At 35.7% G+C, this 25756-nt stretch overlaps 1 protein-coding gene across 5 annotated transcripts in view; it reads right to left on the reverse strand.

Annotated features, from left to right (window-relative positions):
- klar (klarsicht) overlaps positions 1-25756 on the reverse strand; it is a 1308544-nt gene that overhangs the window by 860690 nt on the left and 422098 nt on the right. For all 5 annotated transcript variants that reach the window (XM_069829505.1, XM_069829504.1, XM_069829503.1 and 2 more), the window contains exon 8: positions 25345-25475. In XM_069829505.1, the coding sequence (XP_069685606.1) occupies positions 25345-25475 (131 nt within the window). The remainder of the gene's footprint in view (positions 1-25344; positions 25476-25756) is intronic.

The following is a 25756-nucleotide window of genomic DNA, read 5'->3' on the forward strand; positions in this document are numbered from 1 at the left end:
ATACACGACGTATGTAGTGATTATTGGTAAGGAATTTACACACGACTTATAAACGAGCTACTCATTGTATAAGACAGTTCAACGTATGTATAAAAAGAGTTTTTATTAGTAAGACCGTTAAACATTTCGAAATACAAATGTTACCGTCGAAACGAATTACTGTACTAAAAATGTATTTACTATTAGTCTAAATGAACTAAATTTTATCGCAATGGATGAATTTTCTTTTCGGCCAACTTATATTGTGCGGACTAGCCTGATTCGGGTAACAAGTCCAGCACAGCACACAGGTATGGCTATAGTCTCAAAAATGCTTCAATCCCAATCATGTTGACAATAAGTCACGAACAGCTTAAAAGTATCACGCAATTATAGGGATTCGATGAATGCACCATTACTTTTTTAAGCAAGTATGTGTGTTAACTTTCAGGTGATTAAGTATGTTGTTGTTGCGAGATATTTTTAAACAGTATCAGTATTAATATGTAGACCAGTGTACACATAAAGGCTCATTGCACTGCAAAGTCGAAAGTGAAGGTACTAAGTGGAAGCGACCTGACAAATGAGGACGGCAAGGCGAGCATAATGGCCGATAGTATTGGAGAATTGAGGAATCCTTAGTGTAGGTCGGATTAGACCTAATTTGTTCAGCTACATATAACGAGACAGTTAAGCTGTTATCCATGCATGACTTTCATTTGGTATTATAAGCCACCGATTGGAGGTACATCGTGAGCTTTCTACTGTGCTGTCCATCGGCCAGGAACACACCGATTACACTAACCATACACGCTGATACTTACCGAGGTTAAGGCTATATAAGGTAAAGATTCCCGACTTACACGGCCGCCACCTTGTGGGTCGCGACCCTATATCTGGACGTGTTTCTCAGAGAAAGGCTGAGAACCATTGTTGTTGAGGCGTCATAAAACAAGACAAGGTAGTGGTGAGAACATTCCTCCACCAGAGAAGGAACTACATTAATTTGACAGCAAAAGGAAGAGAAAAGAATGGTGACAAGCGGAGGTACACAGCAAAAATCGACACGACCTTTCACTTTCCTGCTACCTCGCGAAGAACACTTGTGATTCCTTTAAATTAGCATATTATTTATACAGTGTTGGCTCCGAACGACATGCATTGCCGCCGGCGAGATGAGAAATTAACCGTCAGGCAATGACCGTATGGATGACCCATGCCCAATTCCCATGGCTCTGAGCTCACAAGAGAGTCAGCTCCCATGCAAGAAAACCACAACATGACGCGCTATAATACTCCATGGCGCACAGAGGGCATTGATTTAAGTATTACATGCTTTCTCAACTTAGAAACGGAATAAAGGTATATTCGTATTAATTTATTTTGCTTTATTTCAAACAGAAAACCACAGATTCCTCTAAAAGAAGGGAATGAGATAGTATGAACACGATAACAAAGATTAAAATCAGAGAACGGTCGATACCACAATCAAGGATGCACTTTAACACATATCGGTGGCTAAGAAATGATACCTCGTATCTACAAAAATAACCATTTAGTTTAACTGCATTGTTATTTAGGTTAACTACATTATTATTATTATTATTATTATTATTATTATTATTATTATTATTATTATTATTATTATTGGGAAAAATTAAGAGAGTTATTTGAAAGATGCATAAATGTCTTGTAACGTGTTTGAAATGATCTGCCTGTCTGTCCTATGTAGAAGTGATCGAAGAACACATCATGGCCGTAACAAAATTACAAAACACCTCCACATATGCAGAACACATCATAAATACTAACCACACCTACAGAGACATCAACACAGACATGGAAATACTACACATCCATCCAAAAAGCCAGAAACTAAACACACTAGAACAATATGAAATATACAGACACACGAAAACACACACCAACGATATTCTCAACACACAACTCAATTTCAAAACACACACACTCTTTGACTCTACACTATACCACACAAACTCACCCTCACAGGAAACAGAACAAGAGGCGCCAAGACCAACAACGACCAGTTCTGATGATGACCCATAAATAGGTCGAAACATGTTAACAAGGTACGTTAGAATTTAACACAAGAAAGTCTCATCATACATATTCCGAAGTGATACAGTGTTAAAAGTTGTGTAATCAAGATGTATTATAGGATTTGCTATTATCCGCAGTTCCGGAACTTTCCCACGGATATGGGAGGATTACTGTAGTCTTAAAAATCCAGAACAGTCGTGTTGTATTGAGTCTTGAGTTTGGTGCACGAGTGATGTCTAAGAAACGAAAAGCGTAGGCCAGTTCAGTGAGTAATAAACTCAAAATAATTGATCACATGAAGAGCTGGGAGCCAAAGTCAAGTTTATCACATGAGGGCAGAATCCCAGAAGGTACAATTAGAGAATGAAAGCACAACATAAACTTACTAGTTTTGCCACTCTCCCACATACCGCGATTGGATTTTAACGAGGGAATGAAGTATAACCCCCCAGCAACAGCGTTATATGGGGTTTCTACTGTCTATGGCGAGCGTGTTAAATTTAACTGCGACAAGAAGAGTAATAAAAAGTGAAACGAGATCTTTACAGAAATTTAATAAGCCTATAATATTTTAGAAGGGAGAATTTCACGAAGGCTATAGACCTGAGGAATAAACCCAAACACACATAGGCCTACGCCCATATTCTGGGAATCAATTAAAAATTTTGTTTTCCAAGAAAATCAGTGGCGGCTCGTGGCTGAAAATGAGAGTGTGCTACAATATGGGAGATTTACTTTAAAAAAGTTGTTAAAATTTGCTTGATCTACTCACTAGTGGAACAGTATGAAGTTCATGCTGCAGAATCTGTCTACCAATGTCGCCAACACATAAATTGTATCCCTGTCAGTCTAACACCTGGAAATCCGTCAGAATCCGTTAAAATTTAAAATAAATGAGACCCACTTAATATATCTATATAAAAATGAAAGCAAATATTAACGCAACTTTCTCACCAATCTTGATTATATTAATAATTCATCCACATCATCTGCCTCTAGTTCTGCAGTTTATGTGCTGGGTTGGTCTACGTTCCTTCAGAAATTAAAACAATTAAAAATGACAACAGTTAAAAAAGTGGAAAGATGGGTAATTCCATGCAAAACAGTGTGACGAAAAACATTCATATCTCCAAATTCGTTAAAAATTGTACATTCAATCTTAATGTCGGATATATTAATCATGTACAAAATTACCCTATGTTTGCGACAGCTACCGTTTAAATGTAATGGGCAGTTAAAATATTTATATTTGAGCACATAGCTCTATTTTAAATTCGTTTTCTGACCATAAGATTAATTGCAAAAAAATGTTTAAAGATATCGTTAGATAGCTTACAAAATAGGTTATTAAGATACTATAATTCAGTACAGCTCTGAAAATTGTGTTTAAAGAAATTCAAAAATATATTTTAAAAAACGTCATTACGTAAAATGGAATACTTCCATTCACATTTAAAAAATAAATGGCAATTTACATCAATGTAAATCGTATTTTCCGCCAGAAAATCCGTCACCCGTCAAAGCCATTCTTTTCCCGTCCGCTACATTGAAATTCCGTCAGTTTTGACGGAACTGACGGAATTTCCGTCCAGTTGGAAACACTGCTGCCAGTTACTTTGGAGTTCAACCCTTCCATGTCGGCAACCAGCAATCAAAATTTTAAATTCGAATAGCATTCCGGTGCATTCAAGCCATCTGTCGGAAGGTTGAAGTAGTAGAATAGGAGTACAGCATCTTTTAATTAAATTGTATTAAATATAGTATACATAAATAAGCTAATAATAAATGTTATAAACAATACGTTTCAGTTTTACAGGAAAGTTTAATAATTAGCATAAGAATAAAATAATCGTCCCTACATTCTGTGACCAGGACTTGTAAAATTGACACAAACTCACAAATAGTACACGACTGCTTCTCAGAGATGTCGTGACGTCCGCATTATTTGTAGATTGCAACCCATCTATACAAACATCACTCCTGATTGGTTGTAGATTTTATAAAACGCCAATGTGAACGAGTCATTTCAATTCGCTGCTTTGCCTTGTAGCTCACACTGTTTATAATGGGAAACAACAACAAGCGAATGTAAACTCTCTGCGCATGTGCAAGGTTCGCTGCATTTCACTGCTGTTCATTGCGATAAGGAAGTCAGCACACATTACCGACTGGGACTTGCAGACGACGCACAAGCTATAGACCAGTGATGTGAAAGCAAGCGCATTTTTCTGACCTTGACGTCGTGCGCGGGCATCAAGCGCTGGGTATGGAAGGAGAACTAAGCAGCCTGTTGCATTAAGAAAACAGTGGTGCACAAACTTAAAACGAAAAGTGAAATTTTATGTCGTTATTTTTATATGGCTTCTTTCTGTTTGATAATATCTATATTGCCTGTAAAACAAAAGTAGGTTACTAACACCAATTTCTTAATATTGCACTTGTGTTTTAAACGTTAATAACATAATAAAGATTTAAGAAGGAATATTCACATACATTCCATAGTAGTACAACTATATTGTACTAAGTGAATGAAACACATCACTCATAAAGAAAGTGATATCTCAAAAAAAGATTGAGTATGACATGGTAAGTTGGAATTGATATTGATGGTATCTTTAGCCTTATAAAAGTAATCAATGACCTAATCAAAACAATGTTATAGTACAGATCAAAGTTACCTATGTATATGTGTTATGTGTAACTAATATTCCATAACAGAAGTCTTATCGCATTATGCTTTTAAGGTGATATTGGTGAGCAACTTTCTATCATCAGAATAGTAAATTATTTTTCGAAACCTGCTGAAGCTATAGACCTGACATTTTTACAATACATGGGCACGTATCTTTTGCTTATGATGTAACAGTAGTTGCTTTGTTAATTCATTTCCTTACAAACATTTTCCATGCGAATATTTTCAAAATTTGTAATACACTATCTTCAGTAATACGTATATACGGTATATTACATTTACGAAAATATTGTTTCAGTACCTGTAAGGCTACTAAATAAATAGATCTATATCTGAAAATTTCACTTTTCTATAAAAAAAAGTTGATAAAATATTTCCTTCGAATAAAAAGAAAACAAACTTGTGAAAAATGAGCATTAATATTAAAGCATACATTCTTATAATGCACTTATACTTCTCAAACAAATCTAAAAATTAACATGGCTAACATGGCTACAGTTATGTATCAAATATGAATGAGGTCTCGCCCACCTCATTATATTTTGCTCGACTAGTATGAGTAGTCAGTTTGTTTTTATACCATTAAGTACGAGAAAAATTCGTACCGCACCGGGAATCGAACCCAGGACCTCTCAGCTGTCCGCGCTGAGTGCTCTCTAACCAACTGAGCTATGCCGGGACCCGATTCACGACGCCGGCCGAACTCCTCTCGTAGTATCGTGTTACGGCCTTACTGCCTGCACTTGAGACGATACACGTCATATATGTACAGGAGCGCATATTACATGACTTTATGGCCATATTCAACAACAGTTTCTTTAAACTGTTAACATCATATATGTATCAAATATGTATCCCGGCATAGCTCAGTTGGTTAGAGAGCACTCAGCGCGCACAGCTGAGAGGTCCTGGGTTCGATTCCCGGTGCCGGTACGGATTTTTCTCGTACTTAATGGTATGGCTACAGTTGTAATAAGTTTTCTTCCCTTTATCTATTGAATCAGTGCTGACCATCCCTGTATATAACTCGACCCAGCTGCATGTAACTACCTCTTTCGTCTGTCTCTTTCCTTTGCGATCTAAAGCGCTCAGGCTCTCCTGAGCTCTAAAGCGCGCGCTTGCGCCTATGGGCATCAACTGACATGACTGCTATAGACAATAGCAGTTCCCGATTCTGCGTGCATTGGAACGCGTAACACGAATGAAAGAAAGAAAATATAAATAAGATTATGCTAGGGGCAGAAAATTAACTGTGAGCTGCAGCACTGCAGCACATGAAGAATGGCCGCCACTGCTAAAAATGCAGAGTTGCAAGGCATCAGCTTAACAGTGGATATCCTGCTTTCATCTAACAGCGAAGTATTTCACCTTGCTCCCACAGCAGTCACACTCTAGTAACCGATCCTTTAAAAGTCTTTATAATTTGACGAGCTAAATCCACAAGAAAAGTTCATGGTCCATAAAGCATTAAGCGATATCTAAATATACCAGCAAAACGGATGAGGAGAACGTATTGATTTCCCACTGCAAGTGCAAATAAAAAGTATCCAGTACCGCTTTGCATGTTCTTTAATAATGCCCCCCGGGGGAGAGCATGATAGGTGACCCACTTGTCGATAATGTTCAATTCAGAGATAGCGGGGTCATCACGGATTCGTGTAATTTCACCCTTCTATCGGACTGCATTAGTAGCCACAACAGTTGAAATGGACGGAAGTTGCTCATTTCCTTCAAAATGCTCTATAAATCACTCAGAATCTCTATAAAACCCGTAATAACGTTTTAAACAATGCAAGGACTACCATTAGAAACGTTACGAAAGTGGAAGAGCACTCTCATATCACATTACAGCGTTTAAATCACTTAGAAAGGAAGCATAAACACGACAGTCTGTGAACTTCCAGATCTGGACTGTGTTTAACTGCTTTAAGCCGATCTCCGTACACGGTACTGACTTGCTATTTCCAGTGCTGAAAATTCTGTCTTCTCAACTTATACAACCAGGGGCGTCTACCCTCCAAATAAAATTAACAGACGGGCCTCTCTTCTCCAAATAATTCGAAGAGAGACTCCTTAGCTCAAAAAAATAATGTCAAACATTTTTATTCATGATCACATATGTCACTTTCACACGATTTACATCCAGCACTGGATCAGAATCCAAAATATTTTGAAGGGAACATGTATTTTCTGGTTTTAAGAATTTCAATAATAAAATAATATAATTAAAATTATCTATAGTAATCTCAGACCTCGAGTGACGTTTATTAGGACTACTTCGTGACTAAAATAAAAATGTAAGTAATATATCCCTAAAATCCGCTCACAAAATGTTAATAATTGTATATTTATGAATACGTAACCTATTCAGACATTGTGAAATCGAAATAAATGAATAACGATTACTTCAATAGAGAAATTGAATGTTACTCAGTAATGCCAATTGAGAAAAGCGAAATACAGGTTTAACAATGTTAATTACATGTACTGTGCTTTTCTTTTGTTATTATAACAGAATTGTTTTCATTATCTGCTGAAATCATAATTTAATTTAAACATTTTATAGTATAATTACAAATAACCTGATTAATACATTAATTAAATGAATACTTGTTATGAAGGAGTGTCATTTTCTTTCATGGAATTAGAAAATGAAGCTGTAGATGTGGAAGTAGAATTTCGCACTTTATTTAGTACAATGGATTCAAGCTCATCGATTTACGCGGAAACAGTTGGCGACACTGACTAAACAAAAGAACGACCATGCGATAAATTGATAGTGATAAATCGAGCTGCAGAAATTACCGTGATGTATGACTGTGATTGGTTGGAATTCAAAATTTCATTACACTTCATTGGCCGAAAATGGAATGACGTCAGATAAAAAAATAGCCAAAGAAAAATCGCAATAAACTTGGGAAAACATAGGAAACGAAGAGGATTATGAAGAAAATGAAATCAGAGATGTGTATCAACTAACAAATTCATGAGTGTTAAGTATTATTCTTTCTTATTATTCATTCAATAAAGTTCGTGTATGTTATGTTAGTGAAATAATACTTTTCTACAGGTTTTAATGCTTAGGTACTCTAATTTTAGAAGTCTCAGACTTTCTATGCAATAATGACTTACGTTTTTCATATATTATTTACAGATATTTAAAAATGGGTTGTGTTTAAATTATAACTGATATTGGACATGAATAATTTATTCAGTCTAAAATATTATACAAAACAAATGATGCGAGTAATGTACTACGAAAATTTCTACAATGTTATAAAACTTTGACATTGTTTTTGTCAAAACATGGGTTTCAAACTTAAGCTGTTATTACACCCAGTGACCCAACTGCCTGTAATTGATTTAGTTATACAGTATCTGCAACAATTACATTGCATTCTGAAACCGTGAGCGAGGTTTCAAATACATGAAACATACCAAAAAAGAGGTTAACATTCTGCCGACAATAAATCTTTAAGGGCCTACTCGTAAAGAATTTGATTTCCCCAAGTGCTTTCAATGTATGGAGTGCTCATAAAAAGACGTATTTTAATGTAACACAAATTCAACTGATTATAAACTAAACTAGGTGTAGTGATTTATTTATAGACTATATAGGCCTACCTAGAGTATGACAAGTTGGGTTGAAAGTAATAAAACTCCAAGAAGCATAATTTTTTTCTGCAAACCTTAAAGTTTGGGATCACTTCCCTAGTCAATTGGAATGAACTCAGGATATAGTACAATGTAGAACTAACCTTGATAAATACTGACACCAACTGATTATTTTATAGAAAGTAACGTTAAGTAGACTAGATTACAACAATCAATTTTTATTGTAAATAAAATAAGCTACACACGCTTACTTTAAGATTTCGCTCCGATAAGGTGAAAACCTTCATTTTAAATATTATACGAGTAATACAGTCTTCGTTACTAATGCAATACGTGGAAATGGCAACCCGGACCGCAAAGTAAACACAGCTTATCACAAGTCTTTCATAGCGTGTCCGTATAGAATTACGGAAACAATAGAAAGTCTAATCTTCATCTGTCATCTCAACTGTGCTAATTTTAACGCGGAAGGGGCACAAAACACAAACATTAAAATAAATTGGTGCAATGAGGATGCGGTTACAAACTTGCTCATACAAGGACAATACAACAAAACCGAGATAAGATAGGAGCTAGTGCTACACGAACTTGCGAACTACTGTCATAACGGTCTGCATTCAGGTATTTCTTCTAACGTACAGTGTCCGCTGAAATTCTGTAGCTTAAGTCTGTTTTGTGTCATTTTGCATAACATTGGCGCTATTGTTTATGTCAAATAATATTCACATCTCAAATATTCTCTCTCTTAAGGCTCATTCACAATGAGAATTAAACATAACGTAAGCGTTAACTTAAGAATATAAACGTTACGGTAAAATCAAGAAGTCATACCATCACTCACGATGGAAACATAAACATAACACCAAACATACTTGGTAACCATGGAAACATAAGAACGACGCCATTTCCTTATATTCTGTCGTATACTTCAGAGCTCCACGATTGTTTTTTTTTTTAATTGGGTTATTTTACGACGCTGTATCAACATCTAGGTTATTTAGCGTCTAAATGATATGAAAGTGATAATGCCGGTGAAATGAGTCCGGGGTCCAGCACCGAAAGTTACCCAGCATTTGCTCGTATTGGGTTGAGGGAAAACCCCGGAAAAAACCTCAACCAGGTAACTTGCCCCGACCGGGATTCGAACCCGGGCCACCTGGTTTCGCGGCCAGACGCGCTGACCGTTACTCCACAGGTATGGACTCCGCGATTGTGTTCTGTTTGCAAATCACGTAAGCATAAGCATGAAAGTTTGGAGTTTGCAAACTTTCATGTTAACGTGTTACGGTAATGTTTATGGCAATGCTTATGTGAATCATTGTGAATGATCCAATTTTGTAGCCTGGGCGCAAACTTCTGTGTTTATGTTACGGTTATGTTTAATTTTCATTGTGAATGGCCCTTTAGCGTATTACAAAAATGATTACGAAGCTATAGCTACGTAATGGTACCATATTCTATGTTAATAATAAAATATATGTATATCAGGGACACATACTTTCTTATCATACCTTTTAAGCTTTTCGGAGCAATTCACTTGATTTTGTCATGTTACGATGATATACAAGTTACTGCTTGTAGTTTATTTTCTTGTGTTACTAAGGTTATTATTAAAAGTATATTTCTGCAGTGCTTAGGAAAAAGTGACATAAGTCAGTTTCCACAAACCTTTTTTGATAATTTATTGACAACTTACACTGGTTTATGTCCATTTGATTTTTTTCTGTATGAATTATTGTAATGGGAGGAATACTTACGTTTTTTTTTTCCAAGCGAGCAGATGTTCCGTAAGTTGTAAATAAATTATCAAAAAAGGTTTGTGGAAACTGACTTATGTCTCTTTTCCCAAGCACTGCAGATTTACAAAGTGAACTGTAAGTAATATGATTAATTTCAGCGGGTTATTCTTTGAGATATTTCAAATAAAAAAAGTTTAATACAATTTTCCTCCTTTTTGCTTTCTTTTCGGGATAAAAATTGTTCTGTATGAAATATTTCATAGCGTGTTTTGGAAAAGCCATTGACTTTATTTCCATTTTGCTCAGTCAATTTCAGAGAGCAGTGTATTATGATTTTTTTCAATATTTCTTTACTTATTTCACAAAATTTTTGGTTATGCAGTTTTCTAAATTTGCTTTGATTCAGAATACAGAGTATTTAATTTCCTTTAATTTGATATATATTATGTCACAGTCATTTAAGACGCTCTTTGATGGGTGTTATTATTTTTGGAAATTAAACAAATCCAAAAAATCAATAAATGAGGAAACAAGAAACAAATTTTGAATAGATAAAGAACACTGCCATCTATGCAAGAAATAGTAATTTTATAATTTGAGAAATATTTCTTCCGAACAAATAGCGCCAAATTTAACTTATTTGTCACAGAAAACCCTGAAAACGACAGCCGTGCACTTGTAGACAGTAACTTCCGATTGAAGGAATGACTGCTTCCGGTTAGAAAAATGCTAATAATGAGCAATTGAAGTAAGATATCGCATATAAACTATACATATTTGTAAAGTAGACATAACAAGAAATCGGAAAATATCAATAATAGAAAAACCCAAAATTTTAACCAAAACAGTAATTTAAAGAGTCATGAATATCATGCGATAGGCTCATGTCAATAGATTAACTGGCATATAAAAGAACTCCTGCAGGACAAAATTCCGACACAACGGCGATGCTGGTATAACCTCGGAAGTTGCGAGCGTCATTAAATAAAACATAATTTATTATTTATCTGAATTATTCAAAAATCTGTTCTCTATAATCTCAAGGAGATATTTAAACACTTACAAACTGTACCATTCAAGTAGATAAAAATAATTAATCTTCACATATTCGTATTACAGCTACAATACTGGGTCTTCATTTGAAAGTGTGTCATGACGTTACTGTTGATGAGTCAGCGATTTGAACCGAGTTTCAGCTTTTGTGTCAGAAAAGTTGCCTATTATTCAAGGCGTTCAATCTGAACTTGAGAACGTGTACGGTATAACTTGAACGTCGTAGCAACAGATGCGGTCTGTACGGTCTGTGTGCTACCATAACCTCTTTCGAACTGTGTTTTGCGAAGCCAAGTCGTACGCAGGGTATTTGTTATCATCGGTTCCGTACGGTAACATTCCACAACACAAATCAAATGCTCCGTGTCCATGTTGACCGTCGAAGTTAATGTCAACAAATACGTAAGTAATCGTCTTAACCCTCTCCCCATATCCCGACAGTAAGAAAAAAACTCACCTCAGTACGTGTTTCCAAACAGTTCACATTCATGCCACTACCGGCGTTACGGTAAGTATCGGTAAGTACTCTTCTGAATGAACGCCGTACTTGCCAGGCAACTTCTCTGGCACATAGGTAATATGCCTCTGCGGAAGTGTAGGAAGATTGAATTCTCTAGGCTCATCGACTAGCCACATGACGGCATACAGCGAGCCACGACACACTTTGAACTGAACACCCAGTATACACTTTTTTAATTAGTGATTTTACGACGTTTTATCAACGTCTATGGTTATCTAGCGCATGAATGAGATGAAGATGATAATGCCAACGAAATGAGTCCAGGATCCAAAGCTGAAAGTTAACCAGGATTTGCCCTCAATGGGTTGAAGGAAACTCCCGGAAAAAACCTCAACCAGATAACTTATACCAACCAGGATTTGAACCCGGGTCCACTCGTTTCACGGTCAGGGAGGCTAACCGTTACTCCACAGCGGCGGACTCAATATGCACTGTATTCTCCGTGACATTGCTTTCCTATTTATGTTAGGAGAGATTTTACGGAAATGTAACCCATGATCAAAATGCGTTGTTGAATTCATTGGCTATTGGCAAGACATCGAGATCCATTCGAGACTTTTAACTAGAATAGGCCTACTACATCCAAGCTCGTACTTTACAACCGAGCTGGTCTATATAGCTCCGTGCAGGGCAGGGCATTGCTCGTTTAATTCGCCAGCCACCATGCTGCAGGTCAACGGCCGAAAAGAGCGTGTCATCGCCACACATCAAAACATTCAAATTATTGTAGTGTAGTGGGAGGAGGGCTTGCGGAGAAGATGACCTTTGTGCAAGGCCACCCAGACTTCCTTTCGGTAGCACGCGAGTCGCCCACAATCTGCATAATAAAGATGCTCGTCTGCAAGAATGAAAGAAAATTCCGAGTGTGCATGGAACGGCCCAAACCTCACATCCGGCACTCGAATTTGCATTCTTTCCAGTTCGTTCTGTATGGCAGCTCGCTAGAGGCAGTGTTACGATGCTTCCTTCATTCCAACCAAGCTAGCGTGTGCTAATAGTCGTTTAAACTACACTTTTAAATAATTTCAAGGGAAAAATTGTTCCGGGCCGGGTATCGATCCCGGGACCTCTGGTTGAACGTACCAGCGCTCTACCACTGAGCTACCCGGGAACTCCACCCGACACCGTCTCAACTTTTCCCTTTATATCCACACAACTCGCGTGGGCTGACGAAACGAACAGACCCACAACGAGTGCACACAATCTCTGTGTGACTTGGAATTGTGGTTTTCTGTTAACGTACACAGTAACGTATATATTATGCAAATCTAGTCTTTCAGGTGAAGCTCCCTGTAAAGCAGATTTGAATAATTTCAAGGGAAAAATTGTTCCCTTGAAATTATTCAAATCTGCTTTACAGGGAGCTTCACCTGAAAGACTAGATTTGCATAATACACTTTTAAGATACGGAACTCTCTTAATAATAATAGTAATAATAATTATTATCATTATTATTATTTATTTATTATTAATATTTGTGTGCTGAACAACAGCCAGAGGCCAATAATAATAATAATAATAATAATAATAATAATAATAATTTATGCTATGAGTCTATTTCGTCTTCAGACTGATTACATCTTATCTTTGTAAAAAAAAATATATTCCCTCTCCCATTCTCCCTTCAGATTGTACATAATGTAATTATTTAGAAAGACATGTGATTTTTATCCATTTGAGAAATGTTCTGTTACCAGACGTTCTTCCACTTCGGGCCGATTTCAGCAACTTGCTAATCCACAATTAACTGATAGTAACTTAATTTGGTAATGTGGTCAGTTTTATCCATCCGGCTATCTACCATCTGAGACTTCACTGTAATTGAATTTCCCCAGAATAGTTTACAAGACTATCGCCAGGTAAGTCCAGTGGTGGGGCTGCCACCTTACATAGCCTCTCGACAGCCATTACATATTATAAAAACGACGAGAATTTAATTTAGGACTACATGTGGCTTTCATAGATTATGAAAAAGCTTTCGACAAATTAAACAGAGAAAAATTATTAATTATATTAAAAGAAAACGAGATCCGAAACCAAATATTACAATCTATTTATAATATGTACAAGAACATAAAAATTTCAGTTAGAATAAATAATCCAATAATAGATTTTAAAACTATTAACACAGGTGTACGATAGGGATGTCCTCTCTCACCTCTGCTTTTATAATCTACATGAACTCTTTGATATGTAAATGGCGTTTCCAAAACCCAAACAGATGCTTTGTTCCTACAAATAGACAGACCAAAATAGATACAATCCTCTTCGCAAATGACCAGGTTCTATTGGCCACTTCAGAAGACGATCTCAGAAAGTCAATATATTCATTAAACACAGTTACAAAAGACTATAGGCCTAATATGACCATTTCTGTATGAAAGTCTAAAGTTATGGCGTTTAAAGGTAAATATCCAATAAGAAGTAAAATCTGTATTGAAAACGGAATTCTAGAACACTCGAACACATTTAACTATTTAGGGTACCGTCTTTCATATGAAAAAGAAAAGGATATCGATTCTAAAATAACTAATTTTGTAAAAGTTATCGGCATTATCAATTCAGTTTTGAAACTTAATTTAGTACAGAAACATATAAGATTAAAGATGTACAACATTTTAGCACGACCTACTTTAGTCTATGGATCAGAAGCCTGGACTTCGACGAGAAAAGATGCTCAACGTATAACAACCAACGAAATGAAATTCATGAGAAAAACGGCGCGATACACACTTTGGGATAGAAAACGAAATACAGAAATTTTGGAAGAATCGAACGTCCGATCTATATTAAATTTTCTTCAAATCTATAGAGTTAATTGGAAACAGCATGTCGAGAGAATGCCAACAGAAAGATGGCCAAAGGCAGTGCTACATTACCGCCCTTCTGGACAACGATCTGCTGGAAGACCATTAAAAAGATGGCATGAGACCATTGAGACCGCAATAGACCACTAGGTCTAGTACTTGAATTGGATGATGGTGATGATGATGATGATGATGATGATGATGATGATGATGATGATAATGATAATGTGGTGAAATCGGCCCTTACTATGTAAACTAAACAAAATTAATAAAAATTCAATTCACAAGAATATTCAATAATTTCAAGGGAAAAATTGTTCCGGGGCCGGGTATCGATCCCGGGACCTCTGGTTGAACGTACCAGCGCTCTACCAACTGAGCTACCCGGGAACTCCACACCCGACACTGTCTCAACTTTTCCCTTTTATATCCACACAACTCGCGTGGGCTGACGAAACGCCAGAGACCCACATCGACTGCACACAATCTCTGTGTGACTTGGAATTGTGGTATTCTGTTAACGTACACAGTGACGTATATATTATGCAAATCTAGTCTTTCAGGTAAAGCTCCCTGTAAAGCAGATTTGAATAATTTCCGGCCCCGGAACAATTTTTCCCTTGAAATTATTCAAATCTGCTTTACAGGGAGCTTTACCTGAAAGACTAGATTTGCATAAGAATATTCAATTAAATAAGCTATAGCAACATTACGAGGTCTGCATTTAACATGTTCTTATAGTGAAAGACTAGAATATTAATTACTTCCGACATTTTAGTATTTTTATGTAATCCACATCCTTTGCATAGTTCAAAATTAATGTAAAAAGTATTACAAACTAGACTTCGTGTTTCCTGTTTACAGGCAACATAAAGGCAGAAAATGGACAGGAAATTCAATGACATATCCCGATGCATGTATTTTTTAGAGCGCGTTGAAATGTGTTGATTTCAAATTCCAATACGAACATGTAGGCCTACATTAAAAAAAAAAGTTTAACTGCCAGGACAAAGAAAACCTGGTACAAAAACCATCACGGAGATCATGAGTCCGTGACCACACCTACGATTGTGGTTTCTCTTTGCTGTGGAAACGTGTCCTTTCCCCGCTTCTTCTTCATGCCGACACCCAACAGGATGTTTGGGATGACAGCGGATCTCCTACCCGTCTTCTAAACCTCGTTCGTATCCGGCGTACAATCGATATCATATTAGAGTTTGCTCGATAGCCTCACTATTCGATAAACAGGAAACAATTAAAAAAAGTGATGTGCACAATAAATACATGATAGATTCAATATTAATAGAGTTTTGAAGTGATTAAGCATTATTATTATTATTATTATTATTATTATTATTATTATTATTATTATTATTATTATTATTTGTTAGGAGAAAATCCACAAACGATTAGGGGAAACGCGGAAATTCTAGTTGAAGCAAGTAAAGCGATTGGGTTGGAAGTAAATCCCGAAAAGACTAAGTATAGGATTATGTCTCGTGACCAGAATATTGTACGAAATAGAACTATAAAAATTGGAGATTTATCCTTCGAAGAGATGGAAATATTCAAATATCTTGGAGCAACAGTAACAAACATTAATGACACTCGGGAGGAAATTAAACGCAGAATAAATATGGGAAATGCCTGTTATTATTCGGTTGAGAAGCTTTTGTCATCTAGTCTTCTGTCAAAAATTCTGAAAGTTAGAATTTATAAAACAGTTATATTACCGGTTGTTCTGTATGGTTGTGAAACTTCGACTCTCACTTTGAGAGAGGAACAGAGATTAAGGCTGTTTGAGAATAAGGTTCTTAGGAAAATATTTGGGGCTAAGAGGGATGAAGTTACAGGAGAATGGAGAAAGTTACACAACGCAGAGCTGCACGCATTGTATACTTCACCTGACATAATTAGGACCATAAAATCCAGACGTTTGAGATGGGCAGGGCATATAGAAAGTACGGGCGAATTCAGAAATGCATATAGAGTGTTAGTTGGGAGCCCGGAGGGCAAAAGACCTTTGGGGAGGCCGAGACGTAGATGGGAGGATAATATTAAAATGGATTTGAGGGAGGTGGGATATGATGGTAGAGACTGGATTAATCTTGCTCAGGATAGGGACCAATGGCGGGCTTATGTGAGGGCGGCAATGAACCTCCGGGTTCCTTAAAAGCCAGTCAGTAAGTAAGTATTATTATTATTATTATTATTATTATTATTATTATTATTATTATTATTATTATAAATGGTTCTTAACGAACCCGGAGGTTCATTGCCGCCCTCACATAAGCCCGCCATTGGTCCCTATCCTGAGCAAGATTAATCCAGTCTCTATCATCATACCCCACCTCCCTCAAATCCATTTTAATATTATCCTCCCATCTACGCCTAGGCCTCCCCAAACGTCTTTTCCCCTCAGGTCCTCCAACTAACACTCTATAAGCATTTCTATATTCACTCATACGTGCTACATGTCCTGCTCATCTCAAACGTCTGGATTTAATGTTCCTAATTATGTCAGGTGAAGAATACAATGCATGCAGTTCTGCGTTGTGTAACTTTCTCTATTCTCCTGTAATTTCATCCCTCTTAGCCCCAAATATTATCCTAAGCACCTTATTCTCGAACACTCTTAACCTCTGTTCCTTTCTCGAAGTGAGAGTCCAAGTTTCACAACCATAAACAACAACCGGTATTATAACTGTTTTATAAATTCTTTCAGATTTTTTGACAGCAGACTGGATGATAAAAGCTTCTCAACCGAATAATAACAGGCATTTCCCACATTTATTCTGCGTTTAATTTCCTCCCGCGTATCATTTATATTTGTTACTGTTGCTCCAAGATATTTCAATTTTTCCACCTCTTCGAAGAATAATTCTCCAATTTTTATGTTTCCATTTCGTACAATATTCTGGTCACGAGACATAATCATATACTTTGTCTATCCGGGATTTACTTCCAAACCTATCGCTTTACTTGCAAGTAAAATTCCCGTGTTTTCCCTAATCGTTTGAGAACTTTCTCCCAACATATTCACGTCATCCGCATAGACAAGACATTATTATTATTATTATTATTATTATTATTATTATTATTATTATTATTATTATTATTCCGATTGTAACCTTAGCTGCATTCAAAGGATCAATTGCTGTACTAAAGCATCACCTATATTTGATTCAATCATTACTACTCTTTACTTTTTCGTAATACTCATTTTTCTCTCTAAAACTAGATATATTTCTACTAATCTAAAAATATATTTGCAGCTCTATATTTGTAGGAGTTTCATTTGTGAAAACAAAAATGAATGTAAACGTATTTATATACTTAAATACTCTCTGTCCCTTGTGGCAGCTCATGAATGGTTAGATTTCTAAATTATTATAGGCCTATTACTGGGGATGTCTAATACCATTTCTGAAATGTGTAGCAATGTAAAATTTAAATAGTGATTGCATTTAAATAACTACATTTTTTTTTTCACTGACGAACTGTTAAGTTATTTAAATTAATGGATACGAGCAACGACTTCAGTGTGTTAACATTTTAAATAATGATGTTATTGTGTACCTGACTGACTAGTTTCGATAAAAATGTTTCTTTAAAAGTAGGCTTTTAAAAACATAAAATTTACTCTGTCACACGTTAAAAGTGTTAAAATTGTTAAAAAGGTATTTACCTTTACATAATAGACACACTAATAAAAAAGGCAAAACAAAAACAGAACAAACCAACACACACAGCACGCGAGAATAAATACATAACATTAACATATCACAATACCAATACCCAAAAATTGCAACTTCATTCAGAAAACTAAAGTACAAAATTGCATACAAAACAAATAATACAACACAGAAATACTTAAACAACCACACTAAACATTCAAATATATATAATTCAACTGGAGTTTACAAATTAAAATGCAATCGTTGCCCACATTTTTACATAGGACAGACAGGAAGATCCTTTCATACAAGATACAACGAACATATTAAAGCTATAACCAAACCTTACATTACATCAAATTATGCAGATCACATTATCGACAATAATCATGACTACAATAATATAGAAACAGATATGGAAATTTTACACATCACACCAAAAAGTTCACAGTTAAACATCCTAGAACAATACGAAATATATAAGAATACAATAGCACACCCACAATATATACTTAATACGCAACTACAGTTCAATACGCACACATTGTTTGACGTCATAGTACGTCATAGCATACAGACAACCAACCCCCACCATAGGAGCAACACACCCCCACCCCTACCATCGACAACTGCACATCGCAGAGCCAAAAATCAGCAGTGGTTCAAGAGACACTGAAGACGACGACAAATAGCGTCGAAACGGGCCGTCTGTTGAAGGTAAATACCTTTTTAACAATTTTAACACTTTTAACGTGTGACAGAGTAAATTTTATGTTTTTAACAAAGTGTTAACGAGAACTTTAATCAATGAGTAGGCTTTTAATAAAGTTAAAATGTGCTCTTTCAAAACATTAGAAAATAGTCAGATGTGCAGCTATTTGGACCATGAATTGAAAATAATTCTGCAAATAATAATGATAATAATAATAATAATAATAATAATAATAATAATAATAATAATAATAAATTTCTTCGAAACGAAGATGCCTGGAGATAAGTTGCATTGCTCATTTGTTTTATTTCGTAACCTTATCCAAGGAATAAAATTTACAGATAGACTGCTTCGACAGATTTCGATTTTGACATTTTGTGCTTCACATTTCAATTAAGGAACAACATTCAGTTTTAGTAAAAATTATTATACTGTATTTCATGTGCTTAATTCCAGAATAAACTGAATAGCTATGCTGGATATGAACCCAAACCAGCAGTTTAGAGAAATCGCCTGGCATATCCCAAACCAATTTTTGTTATCAATGATTATGAAAACATAATTTTCACAAAAATCTCAAAATCGATTTTTTCTTCAATAGCAATATTTATCGATTAGAACTATAACAACATGCAATACATCACTATTTCATGGTATTTTCACGTGTTTTGTAAATGAAATGAGAAAATTATCAATTACTCCCTTGCGGGAAAGTAGGCCTGTATGCTTCCTGCAGCATCTTTAATGTAGTCTACAATGAATGGCTGGGCTAAATCTTCATGTACAACAGCTATTCTGGCAGCCTGGTTTAGGATATTTTGTAGTGGGTGTAAATGAATTTTGGAGGCCCTGCTCCAAAACGATGTACCATATAAAATTATTGTTTTGCAAAGATCTTAAATTGAAGAGATTCAGATTAGGAAAAGTGAGCACAATATTGTACTTTCTCTTCATATTAGTACACTAAAGACGCATAGATGTCAGCACTATTCACATTAATGATGGTGCTGCTATCTATCGGTCGACGTATAAACTTTCTCTTCAGATAAACTCGAATGTCTCCCGACTAACAATATCAAACATTCCAAAAAAAAAAAAAAAAAAAAAAAGTTCTGCAGTATTCTACAGGTATTTTTTGTATAATTTGCAGATCAATATCATTATGGAAAACTACTTATTTTCGTATTGTAATATATATTTGCGCTTATGAATATAGAAAATTTCTTCCAAAACAATGCTGAAGTTTTTGAAGTGAGAATCAGATGAAAAACTGCAGTACAATACAATATAGGCTACACTCACTAAAATAGTCCAAGTGTACAACTGTAAAATATCAACATAGAAGAACTTAAAAAATATATTTTAGAGAAAAATACTTCGTAACATCCAAAAGTCTAACAGAATATGACACCCAAACGAGTATTACGTTTCAAATACGTAATTAATTGCGTCATTATATACGCACAAAATCAGAAAACAAATTAATTTCAAAATTTTGTAAGATTATAGTAATCCTTTCCTGTGTGCCATAAAAAACTAGGTCTTGGAATTTAAGGAATTTTTAAGTGAAATCAAATGTTCCAAGACATATAATCACATAAAAATGAAACAGAGAGAAACTAGGGAAACATCTATTTTAATCCAAATACATAATTTTATTATAAAAATCGGTGGGTTGTACGTTTCTAAACATTTCCAAAATTGGCATGGTTTTATAAAACCACGACGGAGATGATATCATTAGCAGAATGAAAACGCAATGAGTATTGCACCAGAATGGGCCAATGAATTTATAAGCCTGGCTATTTCTCCAATGTCCACTGCAGTTCAAATTTAATGAACCTGCTAGTGAAAGTGTTAGTAATTTTAATTTTATATCTTAGTTACAACAGTTTCTCTCTTCTTAATTTTTACAACGAACTGTCTAGCTTTTATTAGTCTGTTAATCTTTTAGTACTTTGATTTTTATTGTATTTGTAAATTCAATATTAATTGATGGCCTTATCGCTACCAGGTTGAATAAATAAATAAAATTCGTAAATCAAAATCGAATTCAATGGCAAGAAAAATGTATGTCACTTACAATATAACAGTATTACGAGTTATTGTGAATTCAATTTAAAAACTTTTACCGTAAAACAGTTGATCACATAGGAAAATGGCAATTTATATGCAAAATGTGTTGAATATGTTAAAAAATGCTCACAGAGATGATATTACAACAATTACATGTAAAAATTTTAATGGATCTCACACACCTTGTCGAATTCTATAAATGCCCATGTTTCTGGTCCATGTGAAATCATCTGACTCTAAATCACTTTCCTACTCCTCATGCTCCATTTCTTCACGAGGCAATCTCAACCTTTACTATCAGATAACTTTATTTCCACCAAAGAAAGATCCAAAATAAAAATAATTTAATACTGAATCGTCCCCTAACTGCCTATTCTGCAATTTAAATCAAGAAATGTGCTTCAGTGGCTGACCATGACAATATCTTTGAAAAATACTGGAGTGCAAGAGAACAAAGTACTTTATTGTCAAACACCTGGCATTGGAAAACAACAACAACATATTTAATAAATTACTATTGGGAAACCTGAGAGATAACAAGTAAATACAAGTAAATCCTTGGTTCTCGGTATTCTGTCCTTTTCATTTGCAATACATTGCTTTAAAATAAAATTGCATGCAATAAATTGATTTCAGACTGAACATATAGCTTTCTTAACTCAGACTGAGATGTCCCTAGTACATTAAGAATATTAATCCTGCCAGTATTAAATGATGTGCATTGTTTTCTTAATACTAAGCCTTAGCTGATTGAAACCAAAACAATATGCATCTAAATTAGGTATTTTCCTGTGGATACTATCATAGTGTAGTGTTGAAAGATTACATATTTCTGACATCAACCCAAATTACTTCCAGCACACACTTCTGTTGTTTCGTTAGCCTATTTAGGACAATGCACTTTAGTTCCCCTCAAAGTACTCTCCTTCGGACCGCACACATTTATCCCTGCGTTCCTTCCACTTTTCAAAACAGTCTGAAAAGTGTTCTTTCTGAGTTGCCTACAGCTGCCTCAATACATTCTTAATATCGATCATGACTTGCAGTCTCTTCTTTTCCAAAGGATATTTTTCCTTTGGGAAAAGCAACGTTCTTCCTGTAAGCTTTACTTTTTCTCCTTATATTTTATGGCTTACATTTTTCTTTTGCCCATAACACTATTTCTTCCTTCTTTCTTTAATCCACACACATCAAAGAATCTTGTTTTGAAAGTCCTGGAATGTAGCAATTACAATGACATTACATAGATGCAGGGGCGATTTCTCCGGGCATGCTATGCTTGCTGCGCAAGCCCAATATTTTCGTAGAATATGTATTTCTCAAAATGGGATTACGTACATTAAAATTTCTTTTGATTTTTGTAATAATGTCTAGGCATAATACCGTCGGCAGGTTGCACACCGCAAGATAGCAACGCTTGCTCGTTTCTCGGAGCTACAGGAAAGACGTAGAAACAGCAAGAATATGATGCGCGCGCAAGTGCCTTCCTCCTAATCCGTCCCAGTCGCACATGCTTCTGTTATATGCTGTATGAAGCTCTGGTCCGAGAGCTACACCGACTATTTAACGTTACACAGATGGCAGCAGTGTTGCCAATTCAGCGGTTTTCCCGCTAGATCTAGCGTTTTTCGGCGTTAGTTTAGCGGGTAAAATTTATGAAACTTGTATTGCTGATCTAGGGATTTAGCGGGTATTTTTAGCACTCACAGCGGCAAAATAATATAATTTTACATTGACAATATAGCAATTTAGCGGTTTCTGCAAGGCTTCACAACAGATGTTTAAGAATCGAGTTGGCAACACTGATTAGCAGCAGTTTTTACCAGTGAATGTGCTGTGATTTGCGATTGTAATGTAATTTTATGAGCGGAATGCATGTGTTAGCTGCTGCATGTATTATCAGTTCTTAAACGTTAATTTGAAGTGTTGCAATGAGTTCGGAAACGTGTGTTATTGAAACTTTATTATCAAATCCATTTTCCCGGAGGACTATTCAAGAGAAGACCGACATTATAAAGAACGGCAGACCATGTCCAGGGCTCCCAGATTTAAAAAGACAGCATAAGGAGAAAAATAGAGAATATGTGCGCTCGTTCAGTACATCTCAATACAACAATACGCATTGGTTGGCAGGGTCGAAAAAACTAAATAAACTGTTTTGTTGGCCGTGTTTGTTATTTTCTACAGATAACGGTGTATGGTGTAAAAGTGGCTTTGACAATTTAAATACTTTAACATTGTCTATTACAAGACACGAAAATCTGCAAACCAGATGAATTATTTCCTCCCATCTTCCCTCATCAATAAAAGAGCAAGCCTAACTTTCGTGACCAGCATTCGCCCCTGCATAGATGACACTGTTCCTTTTTAATAGATCTGTTAATTTTTTGTGTGTTTTATGGCATTATGCTGCATTATCTTGAAAAATGCTATAATTTTACAGAAAATAATTGATATTTAATGTTACATAGATTTTCATCGAGTCAAGAATTAGATTACAGTATTCTGTATTTGAAAATGAAGTTGATATATTGAGACTGTAAGACTTTCTGAACCTTGATGAACTGTGTGAGGAATTTTGTAAGACTGGGTTTGTTTTATTAGAACGTAATTGAAGAGTCCACTGCAAGAATGATGGATGTCACTTTCTTGTCGAAAATGAACCAAGACTGTCAATGCATAGCTTAAGACATATAGAATGTACATACAGAGTTATACGGCATTAACACTGATAGTCATTGTCCAGTAGTGATCGGAAAATCACAGTTAAGCTTTCAGCGCTAAGCATTTCAAACTTTCAATTGCTTCTCCTGGAAAAATGTGTTCCAAATGACCAGATTGGGGGTTGGAGTGTGGAGTTGACATCCCCACATCCGTAAAAACCTATATTGTTGAGAAACTCATACAGTAGCCTCGGAACACGTAATTCCCTAATGCAGGATCCGGCTATGGAAAAAGGAAAATGATTAAGGCAAAAGGCAAGACTGGGAGTGAGGAATTGGAGGACTGTGGTTGGGGACAGAGTAAAGTGGAGAGCTGTTGTGAGAGAAGCCAAGGTCCATTTTGGACTGTAGTGCGATGATGATGATGATGATGATGATGAAGATGAAGATGAAGAAGAAGAAGAAGAAGAAGAATTGTCAAGGAAGTGATGTTGACAAGTGGCTTTATTTTTTTCTAAAGTTTATGAAGAAAGTGTTTTCAATCAGAAATAAAGTCCTAATTAAGATTTCTATTAGTGTTTCAACTTCTAATGCCTATGTAAAAAGGGTTTTACATTAATGAAGAAATGGATTCAGAACACCTCAAAATCTGTGCTTCAGTGGCTCACCATAACAATATCTTTGAAAAATATTGGAATGCAAGAGGTCAAATGACTTTATTGTCAAATGCCTGGCATTAGAAAACAACATTAATGAAGAATAAATGGACAATTTATAAACAGGAGTCATTCTGAGTCGATCAAAACAGAACTAGAAGTTGTACTGAATTTCTCTTTCATTGTGAACATTTCCACCAATTTGCAAAACAGGATGAAAAATTGTTAAGAGCAGCTAATCCTCAAGAGAAATACCAGAAGAAGTAAATTAAATGTAGATTATGTAAACAAAAGTGCTCTATTTAATGTAATAAAATAAATATATTGTGGCAAATCTTACATTTTTTCTCACGAAACCTGACAATCCTGAAAAGCTCATCTCCACTTATAATCGTTTTGAGAAAATCTGACTCAGTATTAGACGTTTCAATCAAGTCCTATGTAAATTTAAGACGAAATTATTTGTGCTCTTGTGAAAGGAACCACAGAAGGAATTTTACCAGCACAAGTTTTATGCGAAAATAATCCGTCAAAATCTCTAAAGCTACAGTCCGTAGAGTCCTAAGATTTTTTTCTAATTCACCGATTTTTATTCATTGCAATCCACATGCTTTCAACATTTTCCGGTTTTCTGTTGTTGAAGGCCTTCCAGAATGTGGATCACTTTCAATGAATTCCTGGCTATCTTTGAAGCGTCGGTTCCACAATTTTAAATGAATTCATTCAGTGAATCATCCCCAAAATCTCTCTTAATCATTCGAATTGTTTTCACAGACTAATGCTGAAATTGGAAGCAAATTCGCTGATCTATTCGCTCAGTTGCTATGAGTATGACTATCATACAGCAGCATCCCACTGTCAAACTGAATAATCCCATGGGGGAGTGACCATTCATAAATGTGCAGTAAGAACCCCTATGACTGGCAGCCAAGTTATTGTTTCATTAATGGACCTAATTCTTTACCTATCTTACAAATAGAATATTTTGTTAATTTTCTAAAGCTGACATTATCTGTGCAGAGTTCAGATGGCACAAAATAAATAAGAACATTGCATGCTGGCACAAGTTTCTAAAAATAAGATTCTCTACTCACCATGTGTTCCCGGGCCTTCTCCTCCAGCTCCTGCAGGCTCCAACCAACACCAACACGGAAGTCCAAAGGTTCCAAACGGGCTTCCATCTCTCTAATCCACTTCCTCAAGCATCGAACTTCATGCTCCACATCTGGAAAAATAAAAATGCTCTCTTAATCCATTGGTTCATACAGCTAACTATTGTTGTTGTTGTTTTCCAATGCCAGGCATTTGACAACAAAGTCATTTGACCTCTTGCACTCAATATTTTTTTAAAGATATTATCATGGTCAGCCACGGAAGTACAGATTTTGAGGTGTTCCGAATCCATTTCTTCGTTTGAGTTGCACAATGGGCAGTTAGGGGACTGATATATTCCAATTCTATGCAGGTGTTTGGCCAAACAATCATGGCCTGTTGCCAATCTAAATG

This window comes from Periplaneta americana, chromosome 6 (genome assembly GCF_040183065.1).
Source record: "Periplaneta americana isolate PAMFEO1 chromosome 6, P.americana_PAMFEO1_priV1, whole genome shotgun sequence".
In the NCBI taxonomy this organism is placed as follows: domain Eukaryota; kingdom Metazoa; phylum Arthropoda; class Insecta; order Blattodea; family Blattidae; genus Periplaneta; species Periplaneta americana.